This window comes from Schistocerca cancellata, chromosome 2 (genome assembly GCF_023864275.1).
Source record: "Schistocerca cancellata isolate TAMUIC-IGC-003103 chromosome 2, iqSchCanc2.1, whole genome shotgun sequence".
NCBI classification, from domain to species: Eukaryota; Metazoa; Arthropoda; class Insecta; order Orthoptera; family Acrididae; genus Schistocerca; species Schistocerca cancellata.
The window spans coordinates 904059253-904081594 of NC_064627.1; the positions used below are offsets into that span (position 1 = coordinate 904059253).

Consider the following 22342-nt stretch of genomic DNA (forward strand, 5'->3'; position numbering starts at 1 on the left):
CCCACACATGCGGTTGTCTGCGTTGGACTCAGGTGAAATGCAGATTAGCTGTGATCTGCAAGTAAATAGCAGCGATTACTAACACTACATACGCTCGGCAAGAAATTAAAGTAGAAGGTTTTGGCGCACCTCATTTGCTATACATCGCTTCGAACGTGAAGCAAAACTACACCAAATGGTTCTCTAATCTATTTTACTTCTTAGTGGTACATACATCGTATCAGAAATATGTGGTCAACTTCTACCAAATATTTTATTTATTTTCAATTTCTGTTTCGAAAGCATGGTGTTACTGACACATTATATTTTCGATCGTCTTCTTTTCTCAAAATTTCCTTAATTTAGTACTTGACTCAAAGGAAACCATTTTGACAATTACATACCACAGCAATAAAACTTTTTATGTACAAATAGCTAAGCTTTGAAGATATGAACTAATTAATACTTCGTTTACGTAGCTAGAAGCAGCTGTTCGAGAAGTATTTAATTTTTCCCTCAAATCACTAAGTTTTCTGAACTGCTTTCAAGCAATAATTTTTCCTTTGAAAAACTTTACTTCATATTGGTCAGTTTGACACTCCATTTGTCAATTTCCCACTCTTCGTTAGGCTATGCAAATTTGGTCAAAAAATCTTTCTCCAAGCTTCCCTGAAATGTGTTTTCCTTGATTTTCATGATTACTTTAAACAAATTAAATATTTTTTTTACTAATTTAGATTCCACGCTGGCCCATTTTGTATTCCTTTTGTCCGTTCCCCACATTAATTTTGGGTGTAAGAATTCAACCAAAATTTTTCCCTAAAATAACTATTTTTTCTGAATTACCACAGATACGTTCAAAGAAGAAGAAATTTTGACATCGCACTGGTTAGGTTGATATCCCATTTGCCCATATCCGACTCTTCGTCGGATTATGAGAATTCGCACAAGAACCCAAAGGTGTCTGGCTTTCTTTTCCTCTCTCTCTTTAAGGCTGAAGATGAAATGACCAAAATGTGTAGTAAGTAATAATAAGTACCTGATGGTGCAAACAATTGCGGTGCATAAGCATTTGTTATATTAGTAGATTATCTCTGTTATCAGTCCTCAGTGTAGTGAACAACTGTTTGATCGAGGCATGGTCGAAGTTCCCTATGGTCGGCTGCGTTCTTCCCAACAGTGCCGCCTCATCGTCGGTGTAGTGACAGATGGACCCCTCAGTTCTGCGATGATTTTAGTCCTCCGGTGGACGGCGATCTCCACCAGCAGCAGGGCCAGCGACACGCAGAGGCCGAGTACCAGCAGCGCGAACTCTCCCTGCACGTGAGTCAGCTGCAGCTTCACCGGGCCGTCCGGCGCCTGCGCGTACGACCGAAGGCCCGTCTGTGCGGCCAGCTGCACACGCGGTGCCATCCACTTGCGAGCCACCTGCAGAGGGCGCATACAGTAGTGAGACCATGATGCACCGGGCTTTATCTTCTAAGTACGTAGTTTCTTGACACACTTAAGAAGAGTCACACAGACTATATGCAGAGTATAGTATATGCAATATAAAATATTACTAACGACCAACTAAAACTCTTAGGAAACTACCAACTTTGGAGAGGTCGGTAGGAGGTCTTCTGGTATGTCGTCGTATAATCGTGTAGGACATCCTTCTGTGACGTGTGTGATGGCCTGTGGTCATCTACAATTACAAAACGAGGATGGCTGCTTATTGCATTTCTGTCAAAAACGTTTACATCTGCTATTTTAGGTTCTAATTCTGTTTAGATTATAATCAAGAGTGGTGTCGGGCATGGGTTGCATCATCGATGTCTAGACGTATTGGTAGGTATTTATTATTAACGATCCACCCTCATTCCCTCGTAGCATCATTACTACACTGTGGCTGTGGGTGTTGAATGTGGCTGCGCTGTGGCAATGATTTCGTCGGGGCGACTTGATAATAAAAGCAATCATTCTCATGATGTTATTAAGCTGGACGTCTGTTTTCCGTGAATGTAGGCAGTTTAACTTAAATGGTATGCAATAGGCAGCGGACGGTAGCACAAAACCCAGAGCACTTGAACAGAGGTTGGCTGCTGATGCTTCCCGCGTTGTACCACCTAGCTTGTGGTTGACGTTGTTTCTTGTTTCAATTTTTCGCTAGCTTTGTTAGGTGTTCTCTGTGAAATAGAGTTCGGTCAGGGGCGACACCCAACAACTGTTTCTGAGTAAGTGATGATTTCCGACTGTATGTTGAATTTTCTTCCGGCCGGTTTGTTATTTGGGCTGAAACAAGAAACTTCCGTTTTAGTGCGGTTTGGCCGGAGTCACTGTTTACGAAGTTAGCTACAACTTGTTAAAAGTACCTGGTCGTTGCTGCAGCCGAACTTCCTTCTCTTTGATTTTGGCACATCTGCAATGTACAAACTGAGGAGAAATGGAGCAAGAACTCATCGCTATGGCAGGCCGTTTTTTGGGGGAGTTGATGACATATCTCATGAATCCTTGGAACATTCTGTTACTTAGCATACTGTAAATTAGTCTATAGGTTGGTTTGCTTGGAATTAATCTTTGGAAAAATACTTGTCACCCCCTTTAATACCAAAATGGGTATGGAGCGCTGTAGATGGTGTAGAAACGGTACCATATGACCCTCTATTGCTAGCATAAGTCATACCACTGAAGTGATCGGAATGCCCTAGTCCGTTTTATGGAATCAGTGCAATAACGTTTGTTGACGAGGAGACGTGATAGAAAAGACCTATCGTGTTTCGACCTCACCAAGACAACATTGTGAATATAATTACCGATTTGTTAATGTGTCAGTCCTTACCATTCAACGAGTCCACAAGTAGTCCTATACCACTTGCACGTAAGTAACATGACGTCAGGACAGTCGCCGTAGCCGACAGGGATCGATGACGCGAGTGTCATACATAGTCAGTGACCAACGTTTTCAAACAAGACGGGGAATGCTGCTGTCAATGAATTCGAGCCCATTGCAACCAGTTTCCGACTGAAAATTGCAAAGGTTACAGTAAGCAATCGACATTCTGGGGTCAGGTTCCTCGCAAAAGTCCCATATAAAATATGTGCGACCGTTTCGGATGGAGAATGAAATGTATCAAGTACCATCCCCAGACTTGGTAGCCCAAAGTCATCTGAGCATCAGTGAATGACTTCATCTGGATATGTCACGCCAGAAGAAACGTCGGATCGATCCTACTATCAACGCTAAAGCCGGAGTTACATGGAAATAGAGTGATGTGCCTTAGCAATGAATAATTTTTGTTTGGTGTACTTATTTTCATCAACTGAATAGCCTCAACATTACTGTAACCCGAAAGCTCGAAAGTCAGTGGCAGAAGAAACAAACGGTTCAAATGGCTCTCAGCACTATGGGACTTAACATCTATGGTCATCAGCCCCCTAGAACTTAGAACTAGTTAAACCTAACTAACCTAAGGACATCACACAATACCCAGTCATCACGAGGCAGAGAAAATCCCTGACTCAGCCGGGAATCGAACCCGGGAACCCGGGCGTGGGAAGCGAGAACGCTACCGCACGACCACGAGCTGCGGACCGTGGCAGAAGAGGAGAGACCAATTAACCATGCTTCTGGGGTGTAATCAACTATGGTAACCTACATTAAAATTGTTTTGCGAGGTCGTGAGACACATGTGGGAGCAATATGTTTTCATTGCCTATAGTGTGGGAAATATATGCATCGCACGCTGGAGCAACTGGAGCAACGTCGAGTTGCTGCGCTACATTTCACAAAAGGAGATCCGACATTATATTAGGAGGTATCCCATGACTTTTTTCACCTGGGTGTGTTGGTCAGTAAGTGAAAAAGTGCAGTAGTATGGTTTTTTACTTGCTGTCTCTACATGTTATCACATATTGTGGGAACAAAACCACAGTATATTTTGTGTAATCGTTCACTTAACTAGATCAGGTTCCTTCCCTTTTAATTGTGCCGCAAAACTGTTTCTTTCGTTCAGTATGTTCCAATGAACCCGCTCCGAAAAAAGATTTAAGTTAGATTAGGCGTATTAATATTTCTTGGGCAGTTGTGGTATCTGCAGGTGTTTTGCTATCTGGCGCATCTCTTCAGATGATCCGTTGGTCGACATTGCTTTTCTGGTCCGACAGTGTGTGTGCAATTTTTGAAATAAGTTCCATGTAAGAGTAATAACATTATTGTTTAATCTTATTGCGTTCTTCAAACTGGGCTGCGTGTGTGACTGGACTTGTATCCCAAAGAGTTTAATCAATGTAGTTTTTACTGACAGCCCTTCGAGGACCTTTATGATTCAAGAACTTGTAGAATTGTTGTAAGAATTTGTGGCTATTGTGTTTTAAGAATGTTTTGGGGTACCAGGAAGGTATTACTGTTTTTAACTAGTGAATTTCGATTTTATTTCTTAAATTGTGAAACTTTATTTTGGCTCTCCGCAGTCTTGAAGTGTTAAAGATGTTACTTTATATATAGTGCAAAGTTAACTCTGCTGTATAAATTCGCTGAATATTTGTTGTAAAATTGATGTTGGGAATTTGCAGAATAAATATTTTATGGGTAAGGAACCTCTCACAGCTCAACCCACTCCTACCACACAGATATCAGTACATGTTGGTACCAGTGCGTGGTTATTGATATGGAGAAACTTGTGTGGGAAATAGGATAATTTGGTATCTTATTATTCAATATTTTATTCTTTTGGTGTGGTTTCCTTGCTGTCCTGTATACTACTCCGTTTACTGTTCAGTTTCAGTACAGCTGCAAGGGAGATGACCAGAGTAATAGAATTGCAGATGGTTGAGCTGAACTATGGGTCAGAAATCAGGTGTGCGCTTATCATTAGAGGTGCCGCGAGGATGGAGCAGTGCATTCGAGAGGTGCTGTACCACCTATTGGCCCTACTGGACGTTCAGCCAGCAAAAGATGAGTAAGACCCTCTCCAGTATCCAATCTGCTTTGGCTGAGCTTGCTTCAGTGATAGGATTATTTGAAGTTGGTGAGGTCTTATGTCCTCAAGTGGGTAGAGTTCGATTACGAGTGTTGCATTATTTGAACAGACTCATTGGTTTTAGAAGAGACAAGGGTGTAGAACGAATTCACAAACCTATAACTCCGTTGTAGACCCAACTGTAATGTTTACAAGATGGAACCGGCAGGTTGTTAGATAAAATTACCGAATGTCTTGATAGTGGAAGGTAAGGTGGTGAGGCAGGAAACGAGAGGGATGGGATCGGAACAAAAGAAGCTTATGCATATATTATTTACCAAGCTGCCTATTTCCTTAATATAATTGTTGTGCAAAGATGGTATTAAAATTAGCAAGGATATCAAACATCTGGTAGAGTTCCATTTAGATTTAAAGGACAAGGGAGATGTGTTGGGATTGAAGGATTTTCACTTTTATCAGTTGTTGGTGCCAACGGTTTCTGGCCATTAGAACAGATGTTACAGGAAGCTTTGAAGAGAAAAAAAAAATGGTTCAAATGGCTCTGAGCACTATGGGACTTAACATCTGTGGTCATCAGTCCCCTAGAACTTAGAACTACTGAAACCTAACTATCCTAAGGACATCACACACATCCATGCCCGAGGCAGGATTCGAACCTGCGACCGTAGCGTTCACGCGGTTCCAGACTGAAGTGTCTAGAACCGCACGGCCACACCGGCCGGCGAAAAGTTATCAACTGTTCAGTTTTGTGTACTTATTTGCACGCGTCATTTTCCTGGTTAACATGCCACGAGCAAGTTAGTAAATTATACCTTGGGGTACAACTTCCTGACAGGGCGCTACAATATACTGTTAGTAGAATGGCAAGAGATGCTAGATGTATGTCTGTCCCCATATTCAAAGAATTGGTTTTTAACAACGTCCCAGAAGACATAAGTCCTGAGGGTAGGATGTGAATCATATTTAGTACCCAATGAAGGGGTTTTGTGGAGTTGGAACAGTTCTTGCGCAGTTTGAGGCAGTTAGAAAGGCTGATACGATGCGTTTCGAGGAAAATAATGTAGTATTGGTAAACGAGAAGCGTAAGCACTGTTTTGGAATATGGGAGAGGGGAAATAAGGTGTTATGGGTGTAACATTATGGGTCATATGGGAGCAGTCGTGACAAGTAGGAAAATACAGCTAGGTGACACTAGAGGAAGGGAGTGCGCGACCATTGTCTGGTTGCGATATTTGTGGCCCCCACAGCTCAGCTTTCAGTTTTGCGCTCGGACATTAATGGAGAACCAGTCTGTGTACTGCTGGATATGGGAAGTTCCTCGATGTAGATTAGTAAGGAATTTTGAAACACAGATAAAGACACTGTTAAGTTAGGATCCCTATCACGGAAGAATGTAATGTGCGAGGTAGCCAATATTAATAGAACTGTTTTTACTGGGAGAGTTACGCGTTAGATTATGATTTAACATATTTACATGATTTTACATGACCCTTTCAGAGCCAGGTTGCGGAAGAATTATCAGTTCAAAAAAAAAAAAAAAAAAGGAATGGTTCAAATGGCTCTGAGCACTATGGACTTAACATCTGAGGTCATCAGTCCCCTGTAACTTAGAACTACTTAAACCTAACCAACCTAAGGACATCACACACATCCATGCGCGAGGTAGGATTCGAACCTGCGACCGTAGCGGTCGCGCGGCTCCAGACTATAGCGCCTAGAACCTCTCGGCCACACCGGCCGGCGAATCATCAGTACCAATGATTCTAGGGGCGGATTTTGTTTGCAGAATGGGGTTAAACCCTAATTAGCGTTAGAATAAGTTTTTCTTCCATTTTGAGCCACATTCGGTCTTTAATCCTATAAACGTGTTGCACAAGTTGGTGATCACTTGATAGTTAACTGTAGTGATGCCAATACCTGGCCTACTTCGAATTGAACCATTGAAGCCACGAACAGGGGGAGCAGTCGGAGCAGTTACGTCGAGAATTTAAGGATGTTCTTATTAATCGCCCGCATCTCGTGGTCGTGCGGTAGCGTTCTCGCTTCCCACGCCCGGGTTCCCGGGTTCGATTCCCGGCGGGGTCAGGGATTTTCTCTGCCTCGTGATGGCTGGGTGTTGTGTGCTGTCCTTAGGTTAGTTAGGTTTAAGTAGTTCTAAGTTCTAGGGGACTTATGACCACAGCAGTTGAGTCCCATAGTGCTCAGAGCCATTTGAACCATCTTATTAATCGGCTAGACCTGGTCGAGCATGGCGAGTATAAAACAGAACCGAGTGATAACATTCCAGAGGCACACCCCTGATATTGGCTATCTTCATGGCACATCAAACAATTAAAAATGGCAGTTGACGAAATGTTGAGGTTTGGGGTATATTTGAGCGTCTAAATCACCATATTCGTCTCCCATTATATTAGTCCTAAAACCGCTGGATAAGGTCAGGTAGATGGTTGATTATCATGGAAATCATATCGTCATCCATTCCTTTGCCGGATTTGCATTCTTGTTTTGCATGGTTCCAAAAAGCTAAGATGTTTACAATATTGATATTAACCATGCACATTTTCAGTTGCTGTGAGTGAAGAATCTAAGCCATTAGCCGTCTTTTCGACCGACTGGAATCTGTATGAGTACAATCGGGTTCCATTGGGTCTCTCATCTGGGGCAACTGTGATGTCGCGCATTTCGTCAATGTTTTCTTTGATCTCAAGTTCAGCTGCACGTGCAGTAACTTGGATAATTTAATCATTTGCAGGCTGGGTTATCTAGAACTGCTAGGGCAAGTTAGAGAAGTACTTAAGCAGTTGAAAGAGGCCACATTTATGGTCAAACACTGCAAGGTGAAACTTGCGCAGCCACAGATTTCCTTTCCGGGACATAGAGTAACCTCTACTGGCGTCAGTACTCATAACACTAGCACAGAAGCATTCCGCAGATGCCCGTCATCTGAAAACATGAAATGGGTTGCATGTTTTGTAGGTATGGAAAATTTATTCGGTAAATTCGCCTCCAGTTTTGCGCAATTGGCTGCTCCTCTAAGCGAGTTAAGGTAAAAGGGACAAAGGTTAGTGTGGGGTCCCTCCTAGCAGGCCCGTATTGGAGGCCTAAAGACCATGTGGCAAGTGTGCCTGTACTGTAGATGCCAGATTTTGTAAGGGAATTCATTGTCTAGATGGATGTTGGGAGTGGTCACCGTTTAGCTACAAGAATATCAAATTGATAGGAAGTAAGGAAGGAAGACTGGGTTTAACATCATTAGAGACGAAACATGAGTTCGGATTTTGTAGGATGGGGAAGGATATCGGCTGTGTTTTTTCAAAGGAACCATCTCGGCATTCGGCTGCAGCAATTTAGCGAAATCAAGGTAAAGCTAAACCTGGATGGCCGAGCACGGGTTTGAATTTTCGTCCTCCGAATTTGCGTCCAGTGTGCTAAACCCTGCGCCACCTCGTTCGGTAGTTGATAGGAGGCTGGTGGTGAAATCCTCTTGTGGTTTTTCGCCACTGGGGTTAAGTACATAGTGTACGAATTAGAGACGTTCGCCTTTTCATTTGCTTTGGAGAAATGTAATATGTATGTAGAGTACAAGCCGTTTCAGTTAGAGATAGATAATCAAGCTCTCAGCTGAGTGCTTGTGCGCCCGAGGCAGGCTGGGCAAATAGGCTGGTGGACGGTGAGGATGTCCGCTTTTCAATGTACGGTTAAGCGTATCTGAGGGACGAAGAATGTTGTTGTGGAAGGCCTGCGCTAAATGTTCGACGATGAAAGCGAAGGAGATACGTATAACCGTAAACGGGTGCAGACCATTTGAACTGAACCAAAGACGTAGTGTGCTCAGTTGTGATGGGGATACGACTCCCTCTTATTGACATTGTTCAACAACAAGACGAAGACCCAGAGCTGATTAAAGAGTTTTTGAGAAATGACGAGACCATTAAGCCGCATTTGATGGGGGGTAATGTTTTACGCTGTGCAGTTCGAGAACGTCAAGGCGACAAATTTGTCTTGTAATCGGACCTTGTGCTATGCTTCATGAAACACCGGTGGGAGAAGACTTGAGTAATTTTGTGAGTAGATTGGAGGTTTGTGAGAGATTCATTTGGCAAGGCATGGAGAAGCAGAATCAGAATTTAGCACAGAAGTATAAATCTTGTTGCCTTACTAAGCCGGCACTGAACAACCGACATGGGCTGCCTTTTCCCGAAGATTAGTTGGCTCCCTTGAACAAAATTTGTATGGACTATGTCGGCCCATTTCCTAGATCAAGGGACGGAAACTGGTTCCCACATGTGTGCAAAGATACGTGAGCGTGTTTCTGCTGGCTACTACATGTAAGGAACGTCAACGCAGTGGCAACCACAATGAGTTTGAAAGGGATCTATGGCGTATTTGGACTGCGTAGGACCATTGTATCAGAAAATGCGACAGCCTTATTTCCGCTGAGTTTAGAAACTTCCGTTTTGAAATGAGGATAGCCCATACTTCAACAACACTTACTATTAAACGCCTAGTTTGCAGGGTGACTTAACAGAAATTTGCGGGCAGCCCAGATCGTCTTCCACCATGATGAACACACTGAGTTGGACATGTTCTTGTCTTGGTTCAATTTTGAGTTCATTACTGCTATTCACGATGTGCACAAGGAAACCTCGACTACACTTACGTTTCCCTTCAAGTAAATCCCCCATCCCTCAAGATCTGTGGCTAAAATGATGCATTACCAAAGACGGCTGACACTGTGGAAAATTCAAGAAACGTGGGACAGGCAAGGTAAAACGTAAAAATTAAACATGAGAGCCCATCTGAGTTTTGTAACCTGGGGGAGATGATCGACTTCCATGAAACCAGGAGATCAAATACTTGTCAAGGAATTGGGGGCGGCAGGTACAGGAATCGAGATGTTCATGGGCAAGCAGTTGCCTCACTTTACGGAGCTCTTTGAAATTACAAGGCTGTCGTTAAATCTTGTTGTGCTACACTATGATCCTTACGGAACTGTAGTTCGCTCTATTTCCTAGGGTTTTATTAAGTGTATTTCCTGCTGACTGCTCTTGGACAATCTTCACGATTCAATAATTTGTAGAACTGTTCAAGGAATTTGTGGCCACTGTCTCCTAAAATTATTTTGGGATATCAGTCACGGATTACTTTCTTAAAAATTGTTATTTCATCTTATATTTTTTTTTAAATTTTGAAACATTATTGTGGCTCTCCTCAGTCTTGAACTGTTAAAGAAATAACCTTGTATAACGCACATTTACAATGTGTCACATAAATTTGCTCAATATTTGTTGTAAAACATACGTTGTAAATTTGTAGAACAAAACTTTTATGTAGAACCACTCCTAGCTCATCCCAGTCCCTTCACTCCCACCAGCGGCATATGGTATGATTTAGTAAGTCACTTAAGCTATGTTTCTATGTTCTCCACCGATACGGGTTGCTATTGCGTGTCTCGTGAGTCGCATGTCGTATTGTGTCTCGTATCGTACCGTCTCAGTGGGAACCGCTTTGCAATAGAATTATCTTCCACGTTTCAACATATTTCTCTAATCTTTTCAAGCATGCTTTAATTTGTAAATTACTCAGATTCGCCAGTGGACTCATTCACAGGCACCGAGTGTATTCACTTTCCACCTCAACATCCCAGCTGGTGCGTCGTGAAGTTTTACTGAGTGGCACAGTCATATAGAGTTGTACTGTATACGTTACGATAAGATACATTTTATTTTGTAAGATAATATCTAGTGATTTATGACCAATTTTTGTTCAAGATAGTCCCTGCAACAGCGGGAGACGGCTCGCCGGTAATTCCAGAAATGGTAAAAACCTGCAACAGAGCTGAACTTACTCTTCCCACTCACTGAAAGCAAGAACTAGAAGAACAATTCAGTCGGTTACTGTCATAGCAGACACGCTTCAAGAAGGTGGTAGTCCTAAAATTTTAATTCAGTTTCATGGTTGACAAACGTCTTATTACAAAGAGCCAAGCTAGTACTCAAAATAGTGAAACCGGCACGCTAGGTCATCAACCGCAGTTTATTATTACAAAGAAAAACCAGCGAAAGTGGCAAATTTCACTTTTTTTATTAACTTGGTGACTAGTTTCTGGCCGGGACCCATTTTCAAATCATCCTACGGGCAGAAAACCAAATTTACACCCATGTATGATACGGGTATCACCAAATATTTTTAAGCACTCGCCAAAAATATAGAACGTATGTTTTGAAGAATTACGTGACATACACTGGTGTCCAAAATTAAAGCAACAAACAGCTGATTCCCCGTTTTGTGTCTAATTCAGGATGTGATCGTACAAACTGTCAACAGATATCCGTACAATCATGTTCTGCACGGAAGGTGGCATTCCGGTCAACGGCAACCACGCCAACGATGACGTCAGGGCACCTATCGGACGGGACAGTGTTTGCCGTATAGTCTCTCATCCACAACTGCTTTGTACACAGACACTGAGGGTGGAGTATGGCACCAAGAAAACGGTTACCACAGTCTCTGCGGTTGAGGCCATAGGAAGACTGGAAGCAGGCGGTTGCAAACTGATGTTGCCCGACGGCTTATATGAATCGTTCTGCTGTTTCGCGGATGTGGCGGCATTTTATAGAGACCGAAACTGTGTCCCGAAGACCAGGACAGGTCCCATCGTTTGTGACATCAGAGACAGAGGAACGCTAATTGGCAATCAGCGCATGACGGTACCGCTTTAGAACTGCACGGAAGCTGGCATCTGACCCCGCAGAACCCACTGGACGTGTTGCATCGAGGGAAACTGCGTGCTGAAGGCTTCGGCAGAGTGGCCTTTATTGTCGGAGACCTGCTGTTTGTGTACACAGAAGGGAACGTCTAAAGTGGAGTTGTGAGCATGCCACATGAACGGTCGAAAAGTGGGCAAATGTTATTTTCACCCATGAGTCCCGATTTGGTCGGGAGAGTGATTCTCGGATTCGCCTCTAGAGCGAACGTAGAACTTGATTTCGGGACCCAAAACACTGTGGAAACAGACGGATACAGAGGAGAATCCCTAATTGTATGGACAGGGGGACTATGTTAAATAGGCCAACACCTCTTCACGAAATTGTACTGGTGAATCGGCAGGCTTCTACTGCTGTCAGGTATTGTGACGAAATCTTGCGATCTCATGTGCCGTTGTTGTGAGGTAGTGTGGGCCCAGAGTTAGTACTGATCAACATCTACACCTACATCTACATTGATACTCTGCATATCACATTTAAGTGCGTGGTAGAGGGTTTATCGAACCACCTTCACAATTCTCTATTATTCCAATCTCGTATAGCGTGCGGAAAGAACGAGCACTTATAGCTTTCCGTACGAACTCTGATTTCCCTTGTTTTATCGTGGTGATCGTTTCTCCCTATGTAGGTCAGTGGCAACAAAATATTCGGAGGAGAAAGTTGAAGACTGGCTTTTCGTGAGAAGAATCCGTCGCAACAAAAACGCCTCTCTTTCATTGATGTCCAGCCCAAACCCTATATCATTTCTGTGACACTCTCTACCATATTTCGCGATAATACAAAACGTTGTGCCATTCTTTGAAATTTTTCGATGTACTCCGTCAGTCCTATCTGGTAAGGATCCCAAACTGCGAAGCAGTATTCTTAAACAGGACGGACGAGCGTAGTGTAGGCAATGTACTTAGTAGATCCGTTACATTTTCTGAATTCCTGCCAAAAAAACACAGTCTTTGTTTAGCCTTCCTCACAACAATTTCTATGTGTTCCATCCAGTTAAAGTTGTTCGTAATTGTAATTTCTAGGTATTAAATGAATTTACGCCCTTTATATCTGACTGATTTATTGTGTAAACGACGTTTAACGTATCCCTTTTAATACTCATGTGGATGACCTCACACTTTTCGTTATTTGTGGTCAAATGGTTCAAATGGCTCTGAGCACTATGGGACTCAACAGCTATGGTCATCAGTCCCCTAGAACTTAGAACTACTTAAACCTAACTAACCTAAGCACAGCACACAACACCCAGCCATCACGAGGCAGAGAAAATCCCTGACCCCGCCGGAACCCGGGCGTGGGAAGCGAGAACGCTACCGCACGTATTTGTGGTCAACTGCCAATTTTCGCACCATTCAGATATCGTTTCTAAATCGTTTTGCTGTTTGTTCTGATCTTCTGATGACTTTATTAGACGATAAATGACAGCGTCATCTGCAAACAACCTAAGACGGCTGCTCAGGTTGTCTTCCAAATCATTTATATAGATAAGGAACAGCAAAGGGCCTATAACAGTACCTAGGGGAAAGCCAGAAATCACTTCTGTGTTACTCGATGACTTTCCGTCGATTATTACCAACTGCGACCTCTCTGACAGGAAATCACAAATCCAGTCATATAACTGAGAAGATATTCCATAAGCACGCATAATCATCATTTGGATTTGCAGCTCCTTGAGTTGACCGTGTCTGTAGTTAAAACTATAGGATGTGAGGTCCGCTGGTTATGCAAAACTCCGTTTTTTCTCTGTACCCAAACATGTTTCAGCACCACTGTGCCATCATCAGTGGGTTTCCGTTTTATTTATGCTATAATGTGTCATTTTTATTAAATGATTACATTTTTATGTGGATGTTCAGTTCAAACAATAGTTCGTTTCTTTTTGTTAATACCTTTACACTTGGTGTACATGAATTTTTCGGATCACCTGTGTGTTATTTACCACAGGCATGCAACCAAACAATGTTAACGAGAAAAATTTTCTGGGAGCTAGCCTTGTAAGAGGTACTATTGTATTATCAAAGTCACATGTAAATAATTTTCAATAAGTTTTCAATAATATTTCCTTATAGGAGCAGATATATATGCGTTTTCCAGCGGCATAACTGAGGTAAGAATCTTCGCTTTATTCAGATTGACTTTTCAGGGCCACGACGCAGCATTGCTGACGTGTATATTTTCCAGTTTAGATTCACAGTCAGTTAATTATTGAAATGTTATATATGAGTCTCATTTTTATTGGAAGGTTAGTCACATTTTTATTCCGATGTTACGGAAAAGTCTGTTGGGAGGTTACAACCTATCATCTAGAACCTAATTTGGTTTGTCGCGATGTTTCTGCGCCTATATTCGTTTTTACTTACGTTTTCGTGTGGCAAGCCCCTTTTATTCTCCGCATTATAGTGAGGTGTGCATCACGACACTTCACCATAATGCGGAGAATGAAAGGGCTTGCCATGTGAAAACGTAAGTAAAAACGAATATATGTTCGAGAACATCGCGACAAACCAAATTACATTCTAGATGATAGGTTAACTGTCTGCAAAATTTTCTCATCAACATCGTTTGGTTGCAGATGACAAGCTGCCTGTAGCAAATAATACACAAGTTATCCGGAAAGTTGATGCACAGCAGGTGTAAAGGTATTAACAAAAAGAAACGAACTATTGTTTGAACTAAAATCCACATAATTTTGTAATCATTTAACAAAAATGTTCACATTATAGAATAAATAAAACGGAAACTCACTGATAATGGCACAGTGGTGCTGAAACATGTTTAGGTACTGAGAAAAAACGGTGTTTTTCATAACTGGTGGACCTCACATCCTACAATCATAAGCACGAAGTTTCACTATAAGCCACTTGAGTGGTACCATGTCAAAAGCCTTCTGGATGATAATGCTCGACCTAATAGAACACGAGGGATTGACGTTCTCTTGGAAAATCATGGCGCGGCCTGCTCGCTCTAACGATTTGAATCCTATAGAGCTTGTTTGGGATGCACGGGAACACGGGTTGCACACGATAACTTCCAACAATCACTCTCCAAGACTTGCATAAAGCTCTGCAGGGGGAATGGGCGTTATTGCCTCAAAATGCCCCGTCGTTGTCATCCCTGTGTTGCTGCCGGAGGTGGTCACACCCCATACTGAGCACATTAAACAGTTTTCAGAATGTGTGTGCAAATCCGTTAAGGTGGAAAAACCGAACAACAGTTTTGTCTATCGTTATGTTGCAATTGTTCACGTTCTGTATTCGTTAGATTGTTTCTAATTATAGTGTCACCTGTTTATACGGTTGGAATGGCCGAGCGGTTCTAGGCACTACAGTCTGGAACCGCAAGACCGCAACGTCGCGAGTTCGAATCCTGCCTCGGGCATGGACTGAAGCGCCTAGAACGGCACGGCCACACAGGCCACACAGGCCACACAGGCCACACAGGCCACACAGGCCGGCTCTTAGATATAGCAATGATTTTCACGCGTGTCCTATCAATTCATGTGGAGGCATTTGTTTTTGGAGTATTATGTAGTACGAGCAATTTCTCTTAAGCTGCGCTTGTTGGAGTTAAAATGGAACTTCGCTTCCCCTTTGGATCTGAATCTCGTGTCCACCTGCAGAGTGGTATCCAATCGTTCTTCATTCATTTACGAGCCTTCATGGCATAGATTCCCTCTGCCATTTACGTAAACCAAAATGAAAACACTTTTGTGAGCATCGTGAAAACGTGGTATATTATGCCCCTTTTTTTGATAAAAGAAGGTGCTTGTAGCCACCCGTGTAAAGCTGTTTGTTAGGTGTCATTAATAATGAACATTGTGTAAGTTTGGGCCAGATAATAGGGGATTCTATTTCTATTTTATTTCAAGAGGTTTATTTCATTATCTTGTTACGGTCAAGCATTAACCGGTAGCTTCAGCTGCCTGTAATTTTCTCATCCCAAGATCTGGTAGCAACATGTCAGCACTAAGATGGGCAATTGCGATCACGTGCCTCCCTCGTTTCCCGCGCCCGGGTTACCGGGTTCGATTCCCGGCGGGGTCAGGGATTTTCTCTGCCTCGTGATGACTGGGTGTTATGTGATGTCCCTAGGTTAGTTAGGTTTAAGTAGTTCTAAGTTCTAGGGGACTGATGACCTCAAAAGTTAAGTCCCATAGTGCTCAGAGCCATTTGAGCCTCCCTCGTGTGGTGACAAGGTAATGCCGCTTACGCGAAGCTGACTAGGCCACGCTTCGGAACTTTCCATGCCGCCCCCATGGTTTTCTCGGCTCATGACCACTCAGGATGGAGGAAGCTGCCTGGCAGAAAATCCAAAGCGATTCTGGTAGTACGTGAAGTATGTTAGCGGCAAGAAACAATCAATGCCTTCTCTGCACGATATCAATGGAGATACCATCGAAGACAGTGCTGCCAAAGCAGAGTTACTAAACACAGCCTTTCGAAATGCCTTCACAAAAGAAGACGAAGTAAATAATCCAGAATTCGAATCGAGAACAGCTGGCAACAAGAGTAACGTAGAAGTAAATATCTTCGGGGTAGTGAAGCAACTTAAATCACTTAATACAAGCAAGTCTTCTGATCAAGACTGTATAACAATTAGGTTCCTTTCGGAGTATGCTGATGCATTAGCTCCATAATTAACAATCACGTACAACCGTTCGCTCGACGAAAGATCCGTACCCAAAGACTGGAAAGTTGCACAGGCCACACCAATATTCAAGAAAGGTAGTAGGAGTAATCCACTAAATTACAGGCCATATCGTTAACGCCGATATGCAGCAGTATTTTAGAACCTATATTGTGTTCAAACATAATGAATTACATCGAAGGAAACGGTCTGTTGACACTCAGTCAACACAGGTTTAGAAAACATCGTTCCTGTGAAACACAACTAGCTCTTTATTCACATGAAGTGCTGAGTGCTATTGACAAGGGATTTCAGATCGACTCCGTATTTCTGGATTTCTAGAAGGCTTTTGACACTGTGCCAGACAAGCGGCTCGTAGTGAAATGGCGTGCTTATCGAATATCGTCTCAGTTACGTGACTGGATCTGTGATATCCTGTCAGAGAGGTCAGAGTTTGTTGTAATTGACGGAAAGTCATCGAGTAAAACAGCAGTGACTTCTGGTGTTCCCCAAAGTAGTGTTATAGGCCCTTTGCTGTTCATTATCTATATAAACGATTTAGGAGACAATCTGAGCAGCTATCTTCGGTTGTTTGCAGATGACGCTGTTGTTTATCGACTAATAAAGTCATCAGAAGATCGAAACAAACTGAAAAACGATTTAGAAGAAATACTGGAATGGTGCGAAAAGTGGCATTAACCTTAAATAACGAAAAGTGTCAGGTCATCCACATGCGTGCTAAAAGGAACGCCTTAAACTTCGGTTACACGATAAAGCAGTCTAATCTAAAAGCCGTAAATTCAACTAAATACCTAAGTATTACAATTACGAACAATTGAAATTGGAAGGAACACACAGAAAATGTTGTGGGGAAGGCTAACCAAAGACTGCGTTTTATTGGCAGGACACGTAGAAAATGTAACAGACCTACTAAGGAGACTGCATACACTACGCATGTCCGTCCACTTTTAGAATACTGTTGCCCGGTGTGGGATCCTTACCAGATAGGACTGACTGAGTACATCGAAAAAGTTCAAAGAAAGGCAGCACGTTTTCTATTATCGCGAAATATGGGAGAGAGTGTTACAGAAATGATACAGGATTTGGAATGGACATCATTAAAATAAAGGCGTTTTTTGTTGCGACGGAATCTTCTCACGAAATTCCAATCACCAACTTTCTCCTCCGAATGCGAAAATATTTTGTTCACACCGACTTACATAGGGAGGAACGATCACCAAGATAAAATAAGGGAAATCAGAGCTCGTACGGAAAGATACAGGTGTTCATTGTTCCCACGCGCTATACGAGATTGGAATAATAGGGAGTTGTGAAGGTGGTTCGATGAACCCACTGCCAGGCACTTAAATGTGATTTACAGAGTATCCATGTAGATGTAGATGAATATATAGGATGTAGATGGCCACGACGGAGGTACACTGCCGCCCACCGGCCGAAACGCTCTCTCTGCCGCGCACCCTGCAGCTGGGAACATCATCTTCCCTTCCTGGTGCTGCGGCGCCGAGAACTTTGTTTCTGTAGCTACCACGCCATTCGGACTTGTCCGAATTGCAGCCACCACTTTTTCTTTAACTTCGCCCAAGTTTGCTGCAAACTATGTTTCGCCCACCACTACGTCTTGGCCTCCCCAGTGCTGACTCATGTTGCCCATTAGAATTTTAGCTCTTTCTGCCAATAAATGTCCTCATTTCAAGAAAAGAGCACTGTCTTTCAATATGCCTCGGCTGCTCACAACAGAGCCATTCCTGCACAGTTAGAGTGAATCTACAGCAGCATCAGCATTCCTCTGTTTACTATGTAGAAGCTCTCTTCCTTTGCTCTCTTCGGTACATTTAACGACTCTGTTGAAAAAAACAATGCACCGTTCATATTTTCCGTACTATTTCACCTCTCCTGTAAGTAATTGTATCACAGTTTGCTGGTGCCTGCAGAACCATCGGCAGCCTCACTTGAGATCTGTTCTCTTAACCAGTTTGTTGAAAGTCATTACAGTTAAGGAGCTGGTATTTTGGAGATGTACTCTCAGATTTCACTGCGAGTCCATTTCTCACAAATGGCACATACGAAAGCATTGCTTATAAAGAGGACCTCTTTACACTCGTAAACCATCAGTTTTGAACATTTCCCGTGCCAATATTAGTTAATCTATTTCCTTCTAAGGCACATGAACGAATATTACTTCACTCTGAGTATTTTTGAAACATACTGGTTCATTACATAGGTCTCACTGAACACTGCCTGAAAATCAGTTAAAATTGTGTTCCAGAATTATAGTTATACATTCAAGTTAAAGTTTTAGGGCAACGGTAGGGCAGAACATTCCTCAGTGCTGCTTTAATATCTAGTATTCTTGTTCCTTAGCAGCCATCACCCACTGCATCTTCATTCATGAGTAACTGACTGTATGCACACGTCAGTGGAGTCAGAACAAGGGACAGAGCACCGTACGCTGTAAGCTTCTTCGTGTTTAGCAGTGACTAATCTGATGTTGACACGAATCCGCCCGGTGGACTTGTGGCACAGTCCGGTGAGCCAGCCAGTCTGTGGATGGTTTTTAGGCAGTTTTCCATCTGCCTCACCGAATGCGGGCTGGTTCCCCTTATTCCGCTTCAGCTACACTATGTCGGCGATTGCTGCGAAGACAAGTTCTCCACGTACGAGTGGTCTGATGAAAATTGTAAGCATAAACCGTTCATACTGCGTATAATGTAATAATGTGCGATCAAGATGAACAGTTATGAATAAATATTCCCCTTCTAATCCGAGCACTTAGTCTTCCATCTTCATTTGTCCTTTCTGGTTCTTGTACGTGTTGTATGTTACCCGTATTTACCAATAGCTTATACATACGAGTTTACTCGAGCTTTTTCCAAAATCTTACGCCATTTTACTTTGCCGAACGCTTTTACTCGGTGGTGGGATCCTATGAACGTGCCTTGAATTTTCTTAAGACAAGCTTCCTTTATCATGTACAACGTAAGAACAACCTCCTTCCTAAATAAGAACTGACCGTCATCTAACAGATCGTTAACTTTCTTCCCCATCCATCTCCACATTATTCTTACAAGTGGTTCCATGAGCTGTTAAGCTGACTGTGCGATAGTTCTCGCACCTGTCAGACCCAGGTTTCGTATACTGCTACAACGAAATTATTTTAAGCAGTACTCTGTAAACCGACGGGTTTCGCTTACACAACATTAATTTAAAGCTTTTGTTTCTGGCTAATCGCAGGACAGCTTTATTCTGCTCTTCATGGACAAATTAACGGTTTTTTTTTATTTCGTTTCATTAACTCAGCTGAACGCCGAAATTACTGTTTCAAAGCGCTATGAATCTGCTGTCTACGAAGCTTGCGTATGTGTGGTGTGTTTTGGCTCTCTACATAACTGTTATCAGTTTGTTGTTTGTTGCTTGAATCTGAGCACGTGGTGCCAACTTCTCATTACCCACACTCTTGGCTCCTCTACAAACCAGCCCTTATATTCTACGGACAGATTGGGAAGCGTGCCATCAAAACTCTGGCGCTGCGTCAAGCATCCCTAAGTCGGCAACCCGCATGTTAACGCCAGACTGCGGTGTGGGATTGAAAGCTCTAATCACGTTCCCTTTGCGAAAAACATTTGCTATTTATTCGAATCAACTGCGAGTTTATTGCACAAAAGTAAAGCCTATTTCATCAGGACTGGAAAAACGGGTGAAAGGCGCGAGGGGAAGACAACGTTTGCAGACCTCCTGTTAAGCCACCTAGGAACAAGGCCATTTCACTATAACTGTAACTCTGCGTAGTGTGGAGTCAGGGCCTCCCTTTAAGCTTGGATAGGGGTGGAGCGGAAAAATCTAAAATTATTTGCGATACATTTCAACCAACAGGTTGACGTAACGGTGCTACTTTGTAACTATTCGATGTACACTCCTGGAAATGGAAAAAAGAACACATTGACACCGGTGTGTCAGACCCACCATACTTGCTCCGGACACTGCGAGAGGGCTGTACAAGCAATGATCACACGCACGGCACAGCGGACACACCAGGAACCGCGGTGTTGGCCGTCGAATGGCGCTAGCTGCGCAGCATTTGTGCACCGCCGCCGTCAGTGTCAGCCAGTTTGCCGTGGCATACGGAGCTCCATCGCAGTCTTTAACACTGGTAGCATGCCGCGACAGCGTGGACGTGAACCGTATGTGCAGTTGACGGGCTTTGAGCGAGGACGTATAGTGGGCATGCGGGAGGCCGGGTGGACGTACCGCCGAATTGCTCAACACGTGGGGCGTGAGGTCTCCACAGTACATCGATGTTGTCGCCAGTGGTCGGCGGAAGGTGCACGTGCCCGTCGACCTGGGACCGGACCGCAGCGACGCACGGATGCACGCCAAGACCGTAGGATCCTACGCAGTGCCGTAGGGGACCGCACCGCCACTTCCCAGCAAATTAGGGACACTGTTGCTCCTGGGGTATCGGCGAGGACCATTCGCAACCGTCTCCATGAAGCTGGGCTACGGTCCCGCACACCGTTAGGCCGTCTTCCGCTCACGCCCCAACATCGTGCAGCCCGCCTCCAGTGGTGTCGCGACAGGCGTGAATGGAGGGACGAATGGAGACGTGTCGTCTTCAGCGATGAGAGTCGCTTCTGCCTTGGTGCCAATGATGGTCGTATGCGCGTTTGGCGCCGTGCAGGTGAGCGCCACAATCAGGACTGCATACGACCGAGGCACACAGGGCCAACACCCGGCATCATGGTGTGGGGAGCGATCTCCTACACTGGCCGTACACCACTGGTGATCGTCGAGGGGACACTGAATAGTGCACGGTACATCCAAACCGTCATCGAACCCATCGTTCTACCATTCCTAGACCGGCAAGGGAACTTGCTGTTCCAACAGGACAATGCACGTCCGCATGTATCCCGTGCCACCCAACGTGCTCTAGAAGGTGTAAGTCAACTACTCTGGCCAGCAAGATCTCCGGATCTGTCCCCCATTGAGCATGTTTGCGACTGGATGAAGTGTCGTCTCACGCGGTCTGCACGTCCAGCACGAACGCTGGTCCAACTGAGGCGCCAGGTGGAAATGGCATGGCAAGCCGTTCCACAGGACTACATCCAGCATCTCTACGATCGTCTCCATGGGAGAATAGCAGCCTGCATTGCTGCGAAAGGTGGATATACACTGTACTAGTGCCGACATTGTGCATGCTCTGTTGCCTGTGTCTATGTGCCTGTGGTTCTGTCAGTGTGATCATGTGATGTATCTGACCCCAGGAATGTGTCAATAAAGTTTCCCCTTCCTGGGACAATGAATTCACGGTGTTCTTATTTCAATTTCCAGGAGTGTATATAAAATATTGCTCAACACCCAGAAAAAAACCGCTCTCAGCACTACGGGACTTAACATCTGAGGTCATCAGTCCCCTAGAACTTAGAACTACTTACACGTAACTAACCTAAGGACATCACACACATCCATGCCCGAGGCAGGACTCGAACTTGCGACCGTAGCGGTCGCGCGGTTCCAGACTGAAGTGCCTAGAACCGCTCGGCCACGCCGGGCGGCTCAACACCCAGAAGCGGTTTCACGAGTTACAAGAAATGGTTTTTCACGTAGTTTTAAAAATATCAAGGCAACATCACATTGTATTGTATGTATTGTACTGTATTGTATGTTAACTGGGGAGAGGCTCCGTTTCCGCCGCAGCCGCATTGGTCTGTTACGAATATCAACTTCAAATGCTTTATACAGTACAATCACGTACATGAACCATACGGTATAAGACAGTAACTACTGCTGTATGTATATATCGAAGACGCAATGACGGAAATTGAATAATAGTTTAGAGTTAGGATCAAAATTCATGGTGAAAGGGTATGAATGACATGATTCGTTTATGACATTGAAATCCACAGTGAATGTGGGGAAGAACTGCAAAATATCATCAACGGCATGAAGAGTCTAATAATCTAACGAGTACAAGCTGTAAACTGAACATGAACC

The 22342-nt window shown here is 43.7% G+C and overlaps 1 protein-coding gene across 1 annotated transcript in view; it reads right to left on the bottom strand.

The window, feature by feature from the left end:
- Positions 1-1131: 1131 nt before the first annotated feature.
- Positions 1132-22342, bottom strand: part of LOC126159785 (glutamate receptor 1-like) — a 127780-nt gene continuing 106569 nt past the window's right edge. Inside the window, exon 8 of the mRNA XM_049916575.1 lies at positions 1132-1407. Coding sequence (XP_049772532.1) covers positions 1132-1407 — 276 coding nt within the window. The remainder of the gene's footprint in view (positions 1408-22342) is intronic.